Source organism: Sardina pilchardus, chromosome 4, assembly GCF_963854185.1.
Source record: "Sardina pilchardus chromosome 4, fSarPil1.1, whole genome shotgun sequence".
In the NCBI taxonomy this organism is placed as follows: Eukaryota; Metazoa; Chordata; class Actinopteri; order Clupeiformes; family Clupeidae; genus Sardina; species Sardina pilchardus.
Window position 1 is genome coordinate 3,527,448 of NC_084997.1, and position 21,462 is coordinate 3,548,909.

At 41.7% G+C, this 21,462-nt stretch overlaps 2 protein-coding genes across 3 annotated transcripts in view; one reads left to right on the plus strand and one right to left on the minus strand.

Annotated features, from left to right (window-relative positions):
* ttf2 (transcription termination factor, RNA polymerase II) overlaps positions 1-18,514 on the plus strand; it is a 35,238-nt gene extending 16,724 nt beyond the window's left edge. For both annotated transcript variants that reach the window (XM_062533762.1, XM_062533763.1), the window contains 12 exons: positions 1,704-1,809; positions 2,091-2,275; positions 4,845-4,998; positions 11,733-11,824; positions 12,351-12,430; positions 12,586-12,731; positions 14,348-14,524; positions 14,966-15,018; positions 15,305-15,458; positions 16,247-16,329; positions 17,045-17,119; positions 17,413-18,514. In XM_062533762.1, coding sequence (XP_062389746.1) covers positions 1,704-1,809; positions 2,091-2,275; positions 4,845-4,998; positions 11,733-11,824; positions 12,351-12,430; positions 12,586-12,731; positions 14,348-14,524; positions 14,966-15,018; positions 15,305-15,458; positions 16,247-16,329; positions 17,045-17,119; positions 17,413-17,557 — 1,450 coding nt within the window. In that variant the 3' untranslated portion in view covers positions 17,558-18,514. The remainder of the gene's footprint in view (positions 1-1,703; positions 1,810-2,090; positions 2,276-4,844; positions 4,999-11,732; positions 11,825-12,350; positions 12,431-12,585; positions 12,732-14,347; positions 14,525-14,965; positions 15,019-15,304; positions 15,459-16,246; positions 16,330-17,044; positions 17,120-17,412) is intronic.
* Positions 18,515-19,349: 835 nt separating this feature from the next.
* On the minus strand, positions 19,350-20,869 carry LOC134077725 (uncharacterized). Its single transcript, XM_062533363.1, has 2 exons — positions 20,273-20,869; positions 19,350-20,078 (listed from the first exon to the last, which is right to left on the minus strand). Exons 1-2 carry the CDS (start codon positions 20,744-20,746, stop codon positions 19,893-19,895), a joined length of 660 nt encoding a protein of 219 aa, XP_062389347.1. The 5' UTR covers positions 20,747-20,869; the 3' UTR covers positions 19,350-19,892.
* Positions 20,870-21,462: the final 593 nt, after the last annotated feature.

The following is a 21,462-nucleotide window of genomic DNA, read 5'->3' on the forward strand; positions in this document are numbered from 1 at the left end:
TGACCTCACTGCTAATAGATTATTTAGACAGCATGTCAGGTTAAAGCCAGTAGAGTCATTTAATGAACAATGTAAATGGCAGGAGTTACTGAATGGTACCATGACATGTCTGGGAGTGTGGTCTATTGTCAGATGAAAATAAAATTATGCTCTTTTGCTAAAAACACTTAAGGTGTCTTTGGCGTACATAGAAGAATGACTATACTAAAAAGAACCCCATGCCTAATCAGAATTATGGTGGAGGGGCTGTGCTATTGTGAGGCTGTTTTAATTCCCAAAGGCCTTGGGAACCTAATTAAGGTGCATGGCATCATGAACACCAAGAAAATCCTGAACATTTTCAAAGGAAATCAAACAATCTCTGCCAAGGCCCTAACAGTTGGTCATGATTGGATCATTCATCAGGTCAATGAACCAAAACAAATGCACAGATCAAAACAAATATGGTTTACTGAACACAAAATCAAGCGTCAGACATTGCCATAGCAGTCCCCTGATCTAAACTCCATAGAAAAACAGTGGGATGAGTCAACGAGAAGAATGCACAAGTGTGGACCTAGCAATCTGGACGATCTGGGGAGGTTTTGTAAAGATGAATGGTCTTAAATCCCTTACTTTGTATTCTCAATCTTTATGGGGTGTCAGAGAAGAACATTACATGCTGTTTTATTGACAAAGGGAGGTTTAAGAAGGTATTACAAGTAGGGGTGCCAATAATTGTGAGTGACGTGTTTTTATTAAAAACATTTATTTCTTTATGAGATTTTCCTTTTTCTCAGAATAAATTTGCTTCCCTTGCAGGGTGTATTTTTCTCATTGTTTTCATTGTGGGAGTACAATAAATCACCTTAAGATTATTTTTTAGACCTATTTTTAGTCAACTTTTACCAAGGGTGCCAATAATTCTGGAGGGTACTGTATATCTTAATTTGTCTTAAAAGCCAAATTAGTTGAAAACACCTTCGAACAATGTCCCCTCCACTTCCAATCAACTACTACAGCATGCTATTCATCAAACATCCGTCAGAAAGGAAGCAAACAACGAGTATGTTGTTAATTATAAGGCCACCATAATTTAAATGACATCCATATGGTATTAGGCAGACATTCTGCTGTGTTTTGCGAGTAAATGCAAGTAGCAAATAATATATAAATGGAATACAGCTCTTTAAAAATATCACATCTGATTTGAATGACCGCTAGCTGAACCAATCAGATAATGTTATTACCATTAGAATTAACTTAGCTTGGCTATTAGCCTGGTCTGGAGCAGGCTAGCTCCACAGAATAAATCGCCATGGTAATTTATACCATAACATATCCTGCTGCCCCCTATCCCGCTTTTGTGCAACTGGCTCACGGATCAATTGAGCCAGGATAACCAAGATATCCCGGCTTAATCCCTTATCCTAGTTTTATGCAATAGGCCCCTGGATTCCCAAACATGTACTACCGCAAACGCACATACCGCTCAAACGTACACACACACATCTCCATCAAGTCGATGAATTGAACACAACACTTATATTAAATCTACGGAATTAAAGATGAGTAGTAGTAGCAGTAGTAGTAATAATATTAATAATGATAATAATAATATATTTGCAACACACTTTACATTCACAGAGAATCCCAGGGTGCTGTCTGATAACACTTAACTTGCATGTATGGTCTATTGTTGTTTTGTGTTTTCACCCCTCCAGCCTAGCAGACTATGATGTGGTGGTGACCACCTACAGTCTGGTCTCTAAGGAGATCCCTGTGAAGAAGGAGGAAGCTGAGAGGCCAAGTCAGGACGCTGACGAAACGGTATGATTCCATTCATGTAATATTACATTTTCCTGACTTGGCCTTTAATATTATTTTTTATGTATTTTATGTGAGGAATTTAGTTTCTGTCCAGAGACTTTTTTTAATATGTGAAGTTAGCTTCTGTGCAGATACGATATTAATTACTTTGCATTATGGGTAAATTGAAAGGCAGTCGCTTTCCTGCATGTGCCACCTAGATGTATTTTCACAAGAGCATAGGAATTGCATGTTGCTTTCCACTCTGCCCTCTCCCTTATTGGTTGGTTCTGTCCAATCAGGGAGCGCACCTGCCTCCTCTGCTGCGCGTGGCCTGGGCCCGAGTGATTCTGGACGAGGCCCACAACATCAAGAACCCCAAGGTGCAGACCTCCATGGCCGTGTGCAAGCTGAGGGCACGGGCCCGCTGGGCCGTCACCGGGACGCCCATCCAGAACAACCTGCTGGACATGTACTCACTGCTCAAGTACGACCCTGCACGCCGTGTGTGTGTGTGTGTGTGTGTGTGTGTGTGTGTCCGTCCGTGTGTGTGTATGTCCGTGTCCATCCAGAACAACCTGCTGGACATGTACTCACTGCTCAAGTACGACCCTGCACGCCGTGTGTGTGTGTGTGTGTGTGTGTGTGTGTGTGTTTGTCCGTGTCCATCCAGAACAACCTGCTGGACATGTACTCCCTGCTCAAGTACGACCCTGCACGCCGTGTGTGTGTGTGTGTGTGTGTGTGTGTGTGTGTGTGTGTGTGTCCGTGTCCATCCAGAACAACCTGCTGGACATGTACTCACTGCTCAAGTACGACCCTGCACGCCGCAGCTTCTGGAGATGACCGCACTGTATTTGTTTATTGCATTTTGCTATGAGATTAGTTATCCTGTCTTACTGTGTGTGTGTGTGTGTGTGTGTGTGGTTGTGGTGGTTGTTTTTGGTGTGTTAGGCATTCCTCGTGTGTGTGTGTGTGTGTGTGTGTGTGTGTGTGTGTGTGTGTGTGTGTGTGTGTGTGTGTGTGTGTGTGTGTGTGTGTGTGTGTGTGTGTGTGTGTGTGTGTGTGTGTGTGTGTGTGTGTGTGTGTGTGTGTGTGTGTCAGTGATAAATGAGCATGCCAACAAGGGGTGCTGTACATTGCACATCCCTGCACATTGTTGTCTGAGATCCAATTGATCAGTGTCATGCAAGTTATCGGATATATATACAGTACCCTCCAGAATTATTGGCACCCTTGGTAAAGTTGACTAAAAACAGGTATAAAAAATAATCCCTTGGTGATTTATTGTAATGTTTCAATGAAACAAAATGAGGAAAAATCCAACATTGAAAGGAAGCAAAGTATTTTGAGAAAAAGGAAAATCTCATAAAGAAATAAATATTTTTAACAAAAACACGTCGCTCACAATTATTGGCACCCCTACTTGAAATACCTTCTTAAACCTCCCTATGTCAATAAAACAGCTTGTAATGTTCTTCTCTGACACCCCATAAAGATGGAGAATACAAAGTAAGGGATTTAAGACCATTCGTCTTTACAAAACCTTCCCAGATCGTCCAGATTCCTAGGTCCACACTAGGTGCATTCTCCTCTTTGACTCACCCCACTGTTTTTCTATGGAGTTTAGATCAGGGGACTGCAATGGCAATGTCTGAAGCTTGATTTTGTGTTCAGTAAACCATATTTGTTTTGATCTGGACATTTGTTTTGGTTCATTGACCTAATGAATGATCCAATCATGACCAACTTTTAGGGTCTTGGCAGAGATTGTTTGATTTCCTTTGGAAATGTTCAGGTTTTTCTTGGTGTTCATGATACCATACACCTTAATTAGGTTCCCAAGGCCTTTGGGAATTAAAACAGCCCCACAATAGCACATCCCCTCCACCATAATTCTCATTAGGCATGGGATTCTTTTCAGTATAGTCATTCTTCTATGTACGCCAAACACACCTAAAGTGTTTTTAGCCAAATAACGCAATTTTCATTTAATCCGGCAATAGACCACACTCCCAGACAATGACATGGTACCATTCAGTAACTCCTGCCATTTACTTTGTTAATTAAATGACTGGACTGACTTTAACCTGACATGCCATCTAAATAATCTATTAGCAGTGAGGTCACTTTTGAAGATTTTTTGGGGGACTTGGTGACCCCAAGATGATAGCTTTGTTTGTAACTCTCCAACAGTGGTTCTTATGGAATTGTTTGCCTATCATACCATCCTCCATACTGTACGTGGGGGCAAGATAGAGATGGGTCTTTGTCCAAGCATTTTTGTCACATTTCCATATGATTAGAACCTTTTAATCATCATTTTAAAAGGAAATATTGCCATTTTCCACAAAATGACATGTTTCCATAGACAATCTCTTACTCACAAATGTCAACACACTTTCTTTTTATCTAAATTTAGTGCATTCTCTTGTCTTTCCAATGTTGAAAAATGACTAAAGTCACTCAGAGGCTAAATCCTCTATTTTCATACCATAGTGAAAAAGAATGTCATGAATTACTTCTGAAAGTTCACAGACACGCTGATGTACTTAAATAAGTTGCAATTAGATGGGAAAATGCTTCTGTTAGATTTTGTACACAAGATTTTTCAGGGGTGCCAATAATTGTGAGCAATATCTTTTTGTTTAAAATATTTATTTCTTTATGAGATTTTCCTTTTTCTCAGAATAAATTTGCTTCCCTTCCAGGGTGGATTTTTCCTCATTGTTTTAATTGTGGGAGTACAATAAATCACTAAAAGATTATTTTTTATACCTGTTTTTAGTCAACTTTACCCAAGGGTGCCAATAATTCTGGAGGGTACTGTATACACGTTAAATTGCATTCAGAGCCTTTCATTTTAATCCATGGTCATTAATCCAAATGCATTAGCAATTAAGGTTTTTGATTTTGTTATCTAACCAAATAGCGAGATGAAGTTTAAATGATGTATCTAGTAGATTTGAGGTGCATAAGAGTGTAACTCTTATCTAAGTGTGTGTTGTGTGTTTGTGTGTGTGCGTGTGTGTGTGTGTGTGTGTGTGTGTTGTCAGGTTCATGAGGTGTGCTCCTTTTGACGAGTACAAGCTGTGGAAGGCTCAGGTAGATAACGGCTCCAAGAGGGGTGGGGAGAGGCTCAACATCCTGATCCAGGCCCTGCTGCTGCGCCGCACCAAAGACCAGCAGGACTCCACCGGCAAGCCACTGGTGTGTACACACACACACATACACACACACACATTCACACTCAGAGATACAGAGCAGGTGCAATGGCCCTCATTTATCAACTGAGCGTAGAAACCAGCGGAGATCTGAGCGCAAAAATCATCTTACGACGGGGCTCACATGTGATTCATGAAACTTTCGTATCTCGTATTTCGTAAACGTGTGTTGATAAATGTGGCAGCTGGAAGCAAGTGTGAATTCAGTATCACGCCCCTATGCTCGTTTTATTGGCCTCGTCCCTAGAATGTACAACATGAAGGTGCATTATACGTCCAAAAGGAAACATTTGTGATCTCGAGCCACATGACGTCCAGCTGAACCTTGTTAATTTTGACAACTAGAAGTGTCATCAAGGAAGGCGGGAAACTAGAGGGATTTTGCCAAAGAGAAAGTGGCCTAATCCTATATGGCTTTTCCTAAGCCATCAAATGTGTCAACACAATAGGCTACACATGTGCAGGAAAAGTGTTAATGTTCGACATATTTCATGTATTCAACTCTTCAACTTTCTAATCCAGCGCCGATTTCGAGCGTAGCCACCGATCAAGTTCAAATTGATAAATGCCATTAGCCTGGAAAACCAGCGCCAACTGCTGGACGGCAAAATGTTTTGCCTGCATTTGGGTCTGGCCTCGGACCACTGTACATTTTGAAAACACTGCCCTGAATCTGGCAGATGGCAACTAAACCAATCACAACGCAGAGATGTGTTTTGAATCAACGCGGGCGAGGCAGAGGGCTCTGGGGCGGGGTTTTGAGGGAGCGTTGGCCTATAGGCACAGACACGGTTTGAAAGACAACGGGTTGTGCTCATCAACAATGTTCCGTTGTATGCATTCATCGAGGCCAGACTAAATTAGACATCCAATCAATTTAGGCTGGTTTATCAGGCTAAAATGCCATGCTTTGTGTGGAAATAAGCGTACGCCTGTCGTACTCCTGTTTTTGGTCATACGCATTTTTAATAATTGGGGGCCAGTCAGTGTACATTAGGGCTGTCAATTTTCCTCTATTATCCCATTTGAATTTCATTCATTATTATTTTTTTAAAATTCGAATTATATTCGAAGAGCAGAGACCTTCTACGGCAACTCACTCGCAAGGCAGTGAAGGCAGCGTGGCTGTAGGCAGCTGCCTTCCGTTTCCGACACAGCCTATGTCACAGTATAGTGTACATGAGTATTTTTATATCCTCATTTATTTATTACCTCCGCCAAGGAGGTTATGTTTTCACTGGGGTTTTTATGTGTTTTCGTGTCAATGTGTATGTGTTGGCTAACTGTTGTGAACCAAATTGCCCCTTGTAGTCCATGGGCCAGAGCAGAAGTTGGGCTCACCAAAGGTGGCAAAATCTATCAATGATTTTCTTAATCCTCTATGTCTGAAAGATATGTTTTGGTATGATAACCTTTTCTAAGTGGTAGCTTAGTTGTATTTTTACTGGCTTTTATACCCATACCCAGTACAATTCACAATACACGCCTATGTGTAGGTATAGGTGTATACAAGTGTGTGGGATGATGGGATATGTCTTAATCCATGTTATATCACATGTAGATGCCATAGGCTTTTAGAAAATATATAGTTTAGATGGATTATATAGCTTTTCATGAATCACATAGGCTAAAATGTATCAGTCGTACACTTTTTCACCTACATAATATAGGATTAGATAGAGGCAAAGGACTGAAAGTGGGTGGGTCAAATCCCAACTCTTGCTATCACATCTAGAGAGTATGGGCTTTTAGAAAATGTATGGGTTAGATAGCTGAATACACTTTACACAGCTATTTTAGACCCATAACCAATAGCTGTCCATTGAAAATCAATGCATTTCAATGTAATGCAAAATACATTACAGCTATGTATAGTGATATGGAGGAAGTTGGGAGATATCTCAATGCACATTTTTATCACATCTAGAGTATATAGACATCTCAGAAAAATATATTTTAGGGTAATTAGCCTGTTTTCTTTAAAGATACCAGAACTATAATGATCGGATATGCCATGATATTTCAATTCATGTAGATCCTGCATAACTATTGGGCCTAAATTCAGTTTTTTATTTGCGTTATGACTCAGATGTGTGAGAATGAGTAAGGATATGACCAATGACTAGGCTACTAGACTACTACTGAAAGACTAGACATAATAACCCAACCGGCCCAAGTAAGGTCCTAACATCATTATCAAGCAATGATGCCTGCTGTAAACTGTAAAAGTAGGCTACTATACTTCAGTTGGTAAGTGAATTTATTTGAATTTGGAATTTACAGTGGCAGAATACTGATGATGAACAGTCAAATCCACAGTCAGATCCACAGCTCAAGCCACTGTATTGCACTCTCACTCTCTTTCTCTCTTCCTCACATATACTCACACATACTTCATATATACAAACACATTCTCTCCTTCACACACACACACACACACACTCTCTCTCTCTCTCTTTCTCTTACACAGACACACACAAAACACACTTCATATACAGTATTCCCTCTGTCTCTCTCTCTCTTTCTCTCTCTCACTCACACACACACTGTTGCTGAGTAAGAAAAGGCCTCATTTCAGCACATCATTGATTCTCTGTTGCTTTCAGGTTGCAGATTGTTGTACTGTACATCCAAGAATAGAGAAGACATAGAGAGAGGGAGAGAGAGAGAGGGAATATTGCAGATTGTTGTACTGTACATCCCAGAATAGAGAAGACATAGAGAGAGGGACTATGTGAAGTGTGTTTTGTATGTGTGTGTCGTGTGAGTGAGTGAGTGAGTGAGTGAGTGAGTGAGTGAGTGAGTGTGTGCATGTGAGGGAGAGAAACGCTATCAAATGATCAACTACACTAGAGCCATCAATTAGAATTTGGATACATTTTTTCCAAAGCATAATTGCACCAATCGCACTATATGGTTCTGAGGTGTGGGGTCCAGTAACACACAATGAATTTCCCAAAGTAGACAAACACCCAACTGAAGCCCTGCATGCAGAGTTCTGTAAAAGCATCCTCCGAGTACAGAGGCAATCTCCAAACAATGCATGCAGGGCAGAATTAGGTCAGTACCCACTTATTATTACTATTCAGAAAAGAGCCCTTACATTTTGGCAATATTTAAAATTAGCAACCCCCTTTCACTCCACTATTTAGCCCTGAAATGCCAAGAACAAAACATAGAAAAGAGTGCACTAAGCCAACTTGTCCTATAGACTCCGTGACATAACTCCAACCAACATCACTCAGTCTCAGGACAACTTTATTGTCAGAAAATTTGGACCCAACCAAATTATAAACACTGAAAAGGAAGAATACATTACATATTGGAAAGAAGTCACCAAAACACAATTACAATGCTATTTGGCCCTCAAACATGAATATACAACAGCTACTTACCTGAGCACAGTAAAAGACCCTAAACTCAGGAAAACATTGACAGTGTACAGACTCAGTGAACACAATCTTGCCATAGAAAAAGGCAGACGCAGGCAAACCTGGCTGGCCAGAGAGGAAAGATTGTGCCCACACTGCACTTTGGGGGTCATATAAACAGAATTCACAAAATATGAAGAAATTAGGAAATCCTCATACATCAAATTTAGTTCAGCCATTCCTGAATTCCCAACACTTACAAATGAGAGAACATGTTTTGTGTATGTGAGGAAGAGAGAGAGAGAGCAATACTGTGGCTTGACTCTATCATCAGTATTCTGCCAGTCAAACTTCCAAATTCAAATAAATGTAGTTACGAACTGCCTTCTCTCCACTGGATACCGACCAAGTTGAAAAACTGGTCACCTCAGCTAAGACATCAACCAGCAGTCTTTACCCAATGCCCACCACCCTGGTCAAGGCCTGTCTTCCCATTCTCCGTCAGTTGAAAACATCATAAATGCATCTCTTGTCTTTGGTGTGGTACCATCCAGCTTCAAAATGGCAGCAGGCATCCCCACTCTCAAGATGCCAGCTCAGACCCTGATGACCCCAACAACTATCATCCAATCTCCAACCTCCCTTTCATCAGTATCCTGGAAAGAGCAGTAGTTGCCCAGCTTCAACATCACTTGTCCCACCATGAGCTCTTTGAACCTCTCCAATCTGATTTCAGGATCCACCATTACTGATGCTGCTGACACCATCCTCATCCTCCTTGACTTTTCTGCAGCTTTTGACACAGTTTCCCATCCTTCTCCATTGCTTTTCTGAGCTCATCAGCCTTAGTGGCACAACACTGCCCTGGTTCACCGGCCGGACACAATTAATCACTCTCAATGGCTCCTACTAAATGGCCATCATCAACCATGGCATACCCCAGGGCTCTGTGCTTGGTCCTCTGCTGTTCACCATTTACATGTTACCCCTAGGTCATATTATCCGTAAACATGGACTCATCTTCCACTCCTATGCCGATGACACTCAACTTTATATCAGCACAAACCCCTCCTCCCATCTCCCACCCACACAACTTGTCAACTGCCTGCGGGAACTCAAATCATGGATGACCACAAACCTACTCAAACTCAACAGTAATAAGACAGAGGTTATGGTGGTGGCCCCTGCACCACTGCTCAGAAAAATTGGAGACCTGGCCATGGTCGTGGATGGCTGCTACACTTCCCCATCTACCGAGGAGCACAACCTGGGTGTTATCCTACTCCACTCTCTCCTTTGGGTCCCACATGAACAATGTCACCAAGTTCTTCTACCACCTCAGAAGCATCTCACTCCGGCTTTCGCTCACACATTCAGTAACAGAGACACTCATCCATGCCTTCATCACCTCCCGCCTGGACTACTTAGCAGACACCAGTATGTCCAGAACTCAGCTGCCAGGGTTCTAACCCACACAAAGCCCTGGCAGCATATCACTCCCATCCTCCAACAGCTCCATTGGTTGCCAGTCAAGTCACACACTGCTTACAAGATCCTCCTGCTCACATATAAATCTCTCCATGGACTCTCACCTCACAGATCTCCTGCACCCCATCCCCTACACTCAGTCACGTTCCCTGTGGTCCTCTAACAAGGACCTGCTGGCCACCCCCCGCACCAGGTTGCGGACTTTTGGGGACAGGGCTTTCTCTGTCAATGCTCGCACACTCTGGAATACTCTACCACTCCATGTCTGTTCTGCCCCGTCCCTGCCCATATTCAAAAAGCACCTGAAAACATTTATTTACATTTATTAAGTCCTTTGACCCTTAATCCCTCTCCCAAATTTTTAAGCAACCTTGGGTACCATGAAAGGCGCTATATAAATCCAAGTTATTATTATTAGTAGTAATAGTAGTAGTAGTAGTAGTAGTACTGTATAACTGAAACTGCTCTCTCATACATAGGCTACATCTTTGAATATTATTTTTGTCCTTTCTATTGTTCATGCACAAATTGGAAGTCTACAGCTTAAACTGGCTACATCTATTGAGTACGGTTTACAGCAGACATCATTACTTGATAATGATCTTAGTACCTTACTTGGGCCGGTTGGGTTATTAGTCTTTCACAAGTAGCCTAGTCATTGGTCATATCCTTACTCTTTCTCACACATCTGAGTCATAGCGCAAATAAAAAAATAAACAGGACTCACCTTATGCCCTATTTGTACAACAAAGTATAAAGGTAAAAAGGTGTAATCTGTTTTTGACGCTACAACAGCCATTGTTGTTCTGTAGCCTAACTGTACTGCTTCCACACACTGACCCAGCAAACACCAACACACTCTAACAATTCTAAAGTTGGCGGTTTACATTTCTACTGTAGAATGTTCAGAAAAGAAATCTTCTTCCAGACAAATTGAAAAAGCAGAATTTAGGCCCAATACTAATGTAGGACCTACATGCACTCTCTTTCGAATTGAAATATCATGGCATATACGATCATTATAGTTCTGGTATCATTAAAGAAAACAGGTTAATTACCCTAACATATATTTTTCTGAGATGTCTATATACTCTAGATGTGATAAAAATGTGTATTGAGATATCTCCCAGCTTCCTCCATATCACTATACCCTTGCTGTAATGTATTTTGCATTACATTGAAATGCATTGATTTTCAATGGACAGCTATTGGTTATGGGTCTAAAATAGCTGTGTAAAGTATATTCAACTATCTAACCCATACATTTTCTAAAAGCCCATACTCTCTAGATGTGATAGCAAGAGTTGGGATTTGACCCACCCACTTTCAGTCCTTTGCCTCTATCTAATCCTATATTATGTAGGTGAAAAAGTGTATGACGGATACATTTTAGCCTATGTGATTCATGAAAAGCTATATAATCCATCTAAACTATATATTTTCTAAAAGCCTATGACATCTACATGTGATATAACATGGATTAAGACATGTCCCACCTTCCTCCAGACTTTGAGGCACCCACATCTGTACATAGGCTTGTATTGTATAATTTACTGTGTGCATGTATAAAAGCTAGGAAAAATACAACTAAGCTACCACTTAGAGAGGGTTATTATACCAAATAATGTCCCTCAGGCATGGAGGATTACAAAAATCATTGATAGATTTTGCCACCTCAGGTGATACCAATATGTGATTTTTAGGGTCCTGGCCCATGGACTATTGGGGACATTAAAGACTTTTCAATTTAGTTCAGTAGAGCAACACACACACACACGCACACACTTGCATATATATTCTTATGAGGAGGTTTATTTGTCTGAGTTTCTTGAGCTGATTCCTGTGTCTCTGCTCTGTCCAGGTGGATCTGCCTGACCGCAGCTGTGAGGTGCACCGTGTGAAGCTGTCTGAGGATGAGCAGTCTGTTTACGACGTGGTGTTCGCCCGGTCCAAGTGCGTCATCTCACTCTCCCTGACCCCTGCTCATTTCTCACAACTGACTCACCAACAGAGGGAACATTTTAAGTGTAGTATAACACCTTGTCCTAACCGGACGCAATACATTAGCGATAAAATACGTTTCGTTACATTGTTTTCAATTGGAGTGTCCTGACTGAAGCGAAGCGAGCAGCTCGCCGTTTTTGAGAGAACTTTTGTCAGACGCCCGGTTTCTATTTTCGCTCGCTTTGCTCTGCTATTTTGAATGAGATATGGAAGCCCGTGACTCAATAGAAGGGCATATTTAACGGACTCAGTGAAGACAGACAACATTGAGAGTCGCTCGCTTGGATCCGGTTAGCAGAAGCGAGGTGTAATAAGCTGGTATTGATTTTGAGGATTATGCTGATAATCAAGCATGTTTGCTACATGCTTGGTGAACATTATCATGCCAACTCAAATTCAGTCTGAAAATTGAAGCATTTTGCCTCTATAACAAATTTAAAAGTGTGTTTTTTCGTGTGTGTGTGTGTGTTTCCAGGTCCACTCTTCAGTCCTACCTGAGGAGACATGAAGGAAAAGAGGGCCACAAGGGAGATGGCAGCAACCCCTTTGACAAAGGTCTTTAGAATGCTGCCTCTGTGCTTCTGCTCACCTGTTTAAGGCCACTGTTGCACGTTCCAGACTGCACTGATGGATTGTATTTCAGTATGCAATGGTTTATTCCTGCCCCGTCACACTGTTTATGTGTGTGTGTGTGTGTGTGTGTGTTGCAGTGGCGAATGAGTTTGGCATGTCCCAGCAGGGGGTGCTCTCGTCCCAGCAGCAGCAGCAGCAGCCCCAGGCCTCCAGCACCGTCCACATCCTCTCACTGCTGCTCAGACTCAGACAGTGCTGCTGCCACCTGTCCCTGCTCAAGAAGGTACACACACCCAACACACACACACACACACACACACACACACACACACACACACACACACACATTCACCCACCCGACATGTGACTTTGTTTCTGTTGTGATCACACTAACCATACTAACTACTAACTAACACACATGTACACCAAGGTGGGAATTTTGTCATTTTAGGGGCTTGTGCCTTATTGTCAGTTTCGACACTTATTATGTATATTCTCCTTTTGTTAATTTTTTGTAAGACAACTCTACCTGTGAAGCACTTTGGGTCAACGGCTGTTGTTTTAAATGTGCTATATAAATAAAGTGACTTGACTTGACTTGTAAGATATAAAATTACATGTTTGCATGAGAGATACTTCTGAAAACAACAGCAAATATGGGTGCTATTGTTTTGGGATGTTTCCCAAACGGATCAACCGTTATCACATTCTGCGATAATTACCTGCCACATTTCTGGCAATGGCGTACATTCAGACATGAAGCATGGGCCATTTCCTGAATGTAAAGTCCGTGAACATTGCGAAAATACACCGCTGTCTGAAAACGGCTACAATCTGGTAGGCAAATGGAGAAATAAAATGATATGGTTTATAATGAAATTTCATTTGAATGCATGAATGTAAGGAAACACAATACCAACTTTTGTCTATGGTAAACGGCCGTGCAGATAGGCGTAAATCTGGAGATCTTTAAATGAAAGACTAGGGCTACAATCTTCTGACCATGTTTTATAAATTTATTTATTTATTTGACAACTGGTAAACAATACGCAATGCTAAACAATGTTTGCTCTGTTTGTATGGAAGTTGCGAGAATCCACGTTGCTCTATTAAATATTGTTAAATAATTAAATAGCCTTCCGACAGGTTGAAGCAGAGCTTTGGCACTAACATTATCGTGTAGTTTCAGTTTCTGTCACGCAAACGCGCACACGCATGCATTTAATGAAAGCTCATACCACCACTTAATTGTATGGCTCTATGATTAATCACATCGAATTAGCTAGAATTTCCTCCTGATTGCAGAAACGTTTGCTTTCTTTGGTACTTTGGGGTTAACTGTAACCATTTTTGAGGCCGTTTAAAACGCACCAAATCAACAGGCCACTTGTTCACCATTCACCATTCAAATCAACAGGCCAGCTGTGCACCATTCAACAGCCTCAGAAAATGGTTACAGTTCACCCCAAAGTACCCTTTCTTTTTCTGTCGGTCCGCGGTTGCTTGATCAATTACGCAGCAAATTATCAGGTGAAGCACCGGACCTAATTTCACTCAAAGAGCAAAGAGCGTTCCGTATCAGTTCAATACGGAACAAGACTTTTATGTGTCAAATACGGGACAATTCCGTATTATACTGAATGATTGGCAACCCTAAGTCGGGGGCATGAAGGCCACTGTGGCCGTACGATGGGTTTTTTTTCACAGGGCATGAAGGCCAAAGTGTAGGGCAACAGCGGCCATGGCCGCGGTATAATTCCCACCCTGATGTACATTATGTTCTAACACATTGTGCTAACATTAAATCGTGCCGGCCTTAAATCAAACCTATGCACAATGTGTATACACACACACACACACACACTCTCTCTCTCTGTCTGGGTGCCCCTCCTCTCACAGACTCTGGACCAATCAGAGCTGCAGGGCGACGGCGTCACCCTGTCCCTGGAGGAGCAGCTGAACGCCCTGTCCCTTGGTGAGCCGTCTGACCCCAGCGCTGACCTCAAGGACACCGTCTGCCTCAACGGCTCCCGATTCCGCTCCGAGCTCTTCGAGGACACCCGCGGGAGCACCAAGGTGACCCCCTGAACTTATCTCGTCATGTTCCCATGGCAATACAACCCTGTCCAACCTTGTGTAGGCTCTCCATTACCATGTCATGTTCCCCTATCCAACCTTGCGTAAGCTCCCCATCAGGGGTAATGTAGGAAGTGTGAATCGGATTCATAAGTTTGCAAGGCCTTGGCCTTGGTTTATGCCTTTTTCCAAGTCTCTGATCATGTCAGATTGTTGGTTCAGTAACGCTACTTTAAATATCATAATTTCCCCTTGCACAGGATGGAAGTTTGCAACCGTTAAGCTTTGTTCATCCACTTGGAGAATGCTGTATTGAACACCCATTGTTTGAAAAAGCTGTAGTCTAACACAGCCCATCACTGCCTGTGCCTGTATGCATTGATTGCAATGTTTTCTCAACATCTTGTATTTTATTTTGTGCTTCCTGCTTCTCTCACTCAGCTCTCTGCTGTCCTCACTGAGCTCAAGGAGATCAGGAGTAAAGACCAGAAGAGGTGCGGACTTGTTTGTATTTGCTATATTTATAGAAGTAGATTTTAGAGGTGGAAAAGTCCAGTTTCAGAAAGTAGAAGTAACACAGGCGATCTCACTAGTTAGCTACTCTACCTGGCTGAAGAGTTGTGCTAATTAGAATCAGCTGGGTTGTGAATGGGTGGCACAGATATGTGGTAGGACTTTTACTTTCTGAAGCTGGATTCAGCACTGGATTTGCACTGGATACAATTTTCTCTGAGCTCATTTGTGTGTGTGATGGTCATTGCGTGGTGTTGTGTATGTTAGTGTGATAGTGTCCCAGTGGACCAGCATGCTGCGCATCGTGGCTGTGCACCTGAAGAGGATGGGGCTGACGTTTGGTGTGATCGACGGAACCGTCAACATTAAACACCGCATGGACCTGGTGGAGGAGTTCAACTGCAACCCCAAAGGACCACAGGTGTGTCCACACACTGCTGTTTCAGACTAGGAATACACACACACACACACGTAACTTGCGTTGTGTTGAACCACCGCGGTCCAGCCCTGCACATGCCCAGACTCGAACCCACGAAACAGCAGCACCTCTGATCAGGAATCGAGCACGTTAACAATCCAGCTAAAAGCCCAGGCTCTTGAGACGTCAGGGAGTGAGGTTTACTAACGTTCCACACACACAGCTAAGCTAGCTGGCATCCATTACATACGCACACACACACACACATAGTAATGTATTCAGTGATCCATAAATACCCTCTTGGAAAACACAAGAACACACACTTTGCATTCAGGCGCTTTAAAGTGTGTATGTGTGTGTGTGTGTGTGTGTGTGTGTGTGTGTGTGTGTGTGTGTGTGTGTGTGTGTGTTGAAAAAATGACTATATACCAACCCCTCCTTGCAAAGATCAGTGACCTAGGCTATACATGTAAGTTTGTGGTGTTGATATTTGGCAGCCTGGGACATGTCCACAAAACGACAATCAGTGGACTAAGACTGGCAGGGCTATCAAAGTGAAAGTCTAAACAACTGGCAAAATTCTGTTCCATATCAGCTGTGATAGGCAGTCTTGCTGTGTGGCGTAGGCGATGCTTTATGTACCCTTGAATGTCAAAGCTGTATTTTCTCTGAGAATATTTGAATCCTTTCTGTAAAGAAATTTGATTGGCGGATTCAAATAAAGAAATCAAATGTGTGTGTGTGTGTGTGTGTGTGTGTGTGTGTGTGTGTGTATACACTGTCTCTATCAGGTGATGCTGGTGTCCCTATGTGCTGGTGGGGTAGGCCTTAACCTGGTTGGTGGGAATCATCTCTTTCTCATCGATATGCACTGGTGAGCAGTCTCCATGTCATCATCCCTTACCGATCACCATAACAAGCTTTAAATGGATACTATTTATTAAAATACCATAAAACTTGTTCTAGGTTTGGAGAAATGGAAAGCACCAGTGTTTCCTATGAAAGCATGATGTGTTTAACATTATAATACAAATATACATGTACACAGTATGTATTTCATTTGCTACGCCCGGCTTTGCCGTGCTTGGTGTGCTCACTCCACCTTTGACAGTGTACGTTTGGGCAGTCTCTAGACAACAGCTGATTGGCGGGATTGTTCAAAAACATCTTGGACGCTTTGCTCGGGCTCTGATCTGTTCTGTTCTGCTCTGGCCTCCGTGCTGGTGGCAGCACCATCATGCTACTTTTTGCCTTTTTGCACTACACATAGGCTACACTTCACTGATCTGCACAGCACATGATTAACCTTTTCTTGCTTCTCATTTACTGACTTGATATACATCTTAGATTATACTTTAATCGTATTTGTGTGTGTGTGTGTGTGTGTGTGTGTGTGTGTGTGTGTGTGTGTGTGTGTGTGTGTGTGTGTGTGTGTGTGTGTGTGTGTGTGTGTGTGTGTGTGTGTGTGTGTGTGTGTGTGTGTGTGTGTGTGTGTGTGTGTGTGTGTGTGTGTGTGTGTGTGTGTGTGTGTGTGTGTGTGTGTGTGTGTGTGTGTGTGTGTGTGTGTGTGTGTGTGTGTGGCTTTACAGGAACCCTGCCTTAGAGGATCAGGCCTGTGATCGCATTTACAGGGTGGGCCAACGGCGTGACGTCACCATTCACAAGTGAGAATACTCTAAATGTCTCACATGGAGGATATGTAGAATATGTGTAGACCAATATTACATGATATCTATTATCTTTCAGTCGAAACCAACATGCTCAGTGTGCAAATGTGAAATAAGTAGAGTTGTAAAGTTAAGCTGTACACTTTACTCTGTAACTTCCACTAGGATGTGTTGTGAAGGTGTTGTGTTGTGTTGAGTTGTGCCGTGCTGTGCTGGGTCCAATAGTGTTGAGTCGAGTCTGGCTGTGCTGTTGCGCTCAGCTTTGTTGATCCTGCCCCCTCCTCTCACAGGTTCATCTGTGAGGGCACAGTGGAGGACAAGATCTCCTCCCTCCAGGAGAAGAAGAAGGAGCTGGCCCAGAAGGTGCTGACGGGGACTGGGTCCACCTTCACCAAGCTCTCCCTGGCCGACCTCAGGGTCATCTTCGGTGTCTAGGCGCTACCAAGATGGTGAACCAGCTATTGTGCCAGGGTTCAGGCCTAATTGGATAAACTTGAAAGCGTTCAGCAACCTATACAAATGCAAGAGGTGTGAGCACAATAAATGAATCCTAGCCTTCATGCCTTAGACATCAACACAAATCATTCTTATCAATCAATCTGTCTTGTCTTTGGTTGTCTAGCCAGAAAGAAGTCTATGCTGCCAGTGAAACATGATATTGTACTGAATCTTTTTAGGTATTCATTTTATGGTCAAAACTAGTATACTGCAACAGTATGTATGACCTTAACTGTGCCAACAAGGGTAGTTATCATGGTAGTTACTTGAACAGTTGAGAAATGCTGCTAGTTTGAAAAACTTGATTGGATGCTAGGCTTGAGTGTCATTGTTATTTTATTTCCATAGAATATCACAACCAATGAAGGGAAATCACTCATTCAACACCATTGACAACATAGAGATATTTGTATACTCTGCAGCAACTATTGCATGACAACTTTTTATCACTTTACTTTAAGATGTAGCTTTCTGCAGTCACCGTTGTATTGTATTGGACAGACCAAGTTTGATATAACTGCTACACAGCCTGGGCAAAATGCTGAAGATGAATGCTTTCAGACAGTAAAGGTAAACCTCATTCACTTACAGAGGCTGGGATAGGTGAATGTGCCTTTGCCTTAAGTGGAATTTTTTCACATTGATAAATGGTCATTTTTTACCATTATGTTACCATTTTTGTCATGTCATGTATCAAGATTTGAGGCTGGTCATATCAGAGTAAATTCTGTGCATCCCTTTATGTAAAAATGATCAGCACTTGACGACCTGATTTGCCTTTCTGTTTTATTGCTCGTTTATGTTTATTTGTCACATTCATGTACATGTTTGTCTCTTGAAGTCAAATGACTTGCTTGGTCTTTTATTTTGTCAACAATAAAATATATAATTGTACATATTTTCAGAATCCACATAAATTGTGCAACGCCACTGTTATCACGGCGTAATACTTAGAGTGAACAAACAAGCAAATACGTTTGAGTATATGCAGTTTTGGGCCTACTTTCTGGGTATTGACAGTTATGTGTACTGTACATTTCATGTGATACAGGTCAAATCTGGTAGTCAGAAAAACCCAAAAGACTGTCTAATATCTGAATGTGCAGGTCAGGATTCAGTTTGGGGATTTAGAATATTTGTCACTCCTTTAAACTTTCCTCTGCTACTGTAGTTATCTCTGCAGTTGACCCTATTAGGGGAACTAGCAAGCTACTTAAGAGCCAGCTCACTTGCTGTGGGAAGACACAAAGAAGGCCATCAGGGAGTATTGACATATTGTATCTTATATTAATAATTAAAAATGGACATAGATGATGTGCTATTTTGAAATAAGTTACACGCCTACTTATGACTGATCACAAGGGAATTGGTATTTTTTCTGTTTTTTTTTTTTTTTTGCGCTACACTGACAAACTGAGCTGAGCTCAACTTACTGATCACAAGACATGCCATTGTCTCAGTAGCCATTGAGATTGTTGCTTCCTTATCAGCGGTGAGACCAACAGAAGTGTGTTTCTCACAGTACTTTTTTTTGTCACTGCCACACAAATATCCATGTAGCAGCATGCATAATAGAATTAAGTAGGCACAAAGTTAAATGACCTAAACATCTATCAAGTCTTTATCAATTTCAATAATAACATTAACAATCTTATTAAATTATTATAATTATTATGATTAAATAACAAATGACTCAACCAATGTAGAAAATAGAATAGAAAAAGAATGTATTTAATAGAGAGAAGTGGAGGACACATCAAACACTCTTACGGCCTTACAGTACAGTATGTGGCATTCGTCATCATTTTGACCATTTGTGATCTAATCTAATCTGTATGAGCCCTCCAAATGATCAGCAGGGCAGTGGGAATATGTCTCAGTTTCAAATGCTACCTATAATTATTACCAACTAGTCTTGGCCCTTATGGCACAATAGTCTTGTACTACTATGGTCTTTCCACATAGCTGAGTTAAATATCCAAGGTTAGTTCTTTAGACATTGTATTATAGTTATTATATTGTGAGCCTGTTCGGCAACTCTGGATGCACAGGAGTCAGGACTGATTGTATTGTTTATGGGAGAACAGCATTTGCAAAATTGTTGTAAAGACAAGTTATCCATGCTTTCCTGATTATGTTTTCAATTATTAAATTTGATGAATGTCCCCCTTTTTTGTAAAACATTACATCATTTGTTTGCTGTTCCATATTGCATAGGCTTGAACAATTTATGAAACAACTTATCCATCAATGCAGTCATCATCATAACATGTTATCTGATATTTGTTGCCCCTTCTCTTGATTTCTGTTTTGCTTCATCAACTATCATTTGAAGGAAAATGTCTTCAGATTCTTCCTCCAGTTGCTGGTCAAAAAGATGTTGTCTATAAGACGTGCGTCTGCACGATCCACCAACCCACAGGAGCAGAACTATTAAAATCAAACCTAAGCCCACAGACTAAAAGAGAAAAAAAAGAGAATTTAAAATGGTGCATCTATTGAGAATACTTTATTTGACGACTATTAATTAAATATTTGCTAAAAAATACTATGTGTGTGTGACCAGACTGAATTAGATGGTGAATTAGCACATTGTAATTAAGGGGAAGTGCATGCAGTAAATACATAATTGATAGCAGTTTAACTACTTACCCGAGATACATTGGTGTAATATGTGACTTCAACCTTTTCAGATTTTGTCATGTCTCCCTCATCCTTGCAGGCAAGCTGTTCCTCCGCTGTACCATTGCTATGCGTCATTAAGCACACATACCAGTCTCCATTGATGAAAGCTATTATTAACCAAAGCAGGCCTATGGACAACGCCTTCAGAAACACAGTGCAACACTTGGTGGAGGGCCGGGGGAAGTCCTCTCTGGTCCATCCGCAGGTCTCCATGCGCTTGTTGTCCATCAAGAGGCAGACGTAAAAGAAGATGCACGCAGGGAGCAGCATGTACATTATGCAGAAACAAACATGTCTGCCATAGTTTGGATCACAGGGACACAAGAAAACAAACTTGAACAAAAGCTCGAGAAACAGGAACAGGACAATGAGGGCAAGCACTGCAGTAGCTGGTGAGCCCATCTTCTTCAGGGGTGGCACTGGCAGGAGCTGCTGTGCCATGGTGACTGAGGGTTCTGCTGATTCGGTTTAGAGAGGCTGTGCGTTAGTCTTTTGGGACATCTGTACCCCATACATGATCCAAAGTAATAAGGCACATCCTGGCATTAGTGAACGCACTTCTGCTTCTTACAGTATGTGTCCTGTAACCACAGGAACAACTGGCCACAGAGAAAACAGGCACGACTGAAAGTCTGAGCTGGCACTGAGGGGAGGAACTGAAATGAAATCAGTCATATGACAAACCACAATTCAGTCAAAAAATAGTACATGAATAAAACCATTTTCTTTTCTTTTTTTTTTTTACTTTTCAGACTACTATGAATCCTGTGTTGCTGGCATTCTGTAGTCAAATTCCATAGCCATTTACTCATTAGAATGTCTTAATGTAACATAATGTAGTAATATAACATATCTTCCAGTACTCCACCTCCCTCTGTGACAGGATCAAGAGATACCTTTATAGTAAACAAAGGTGTACACAGCCATGCTCATGGTTTCTTCATTCAGGGGAACACAAACAAAACCAAGTCAGCTGACCTCACATGCCTACTGTAAAAATCCATTCTACCAGTTTAGACTGTGACTTTTGTTTCCTGTATCCCATGGCATGTGATGCTGTCAATGTATGTAAATAAATGTACTATTATTTAGGGTGCTCTTTGGGGGCCCCCGGTCAGTGCAGGGCCCTTAGAATTGTCCTAACTCAACTGACCTGG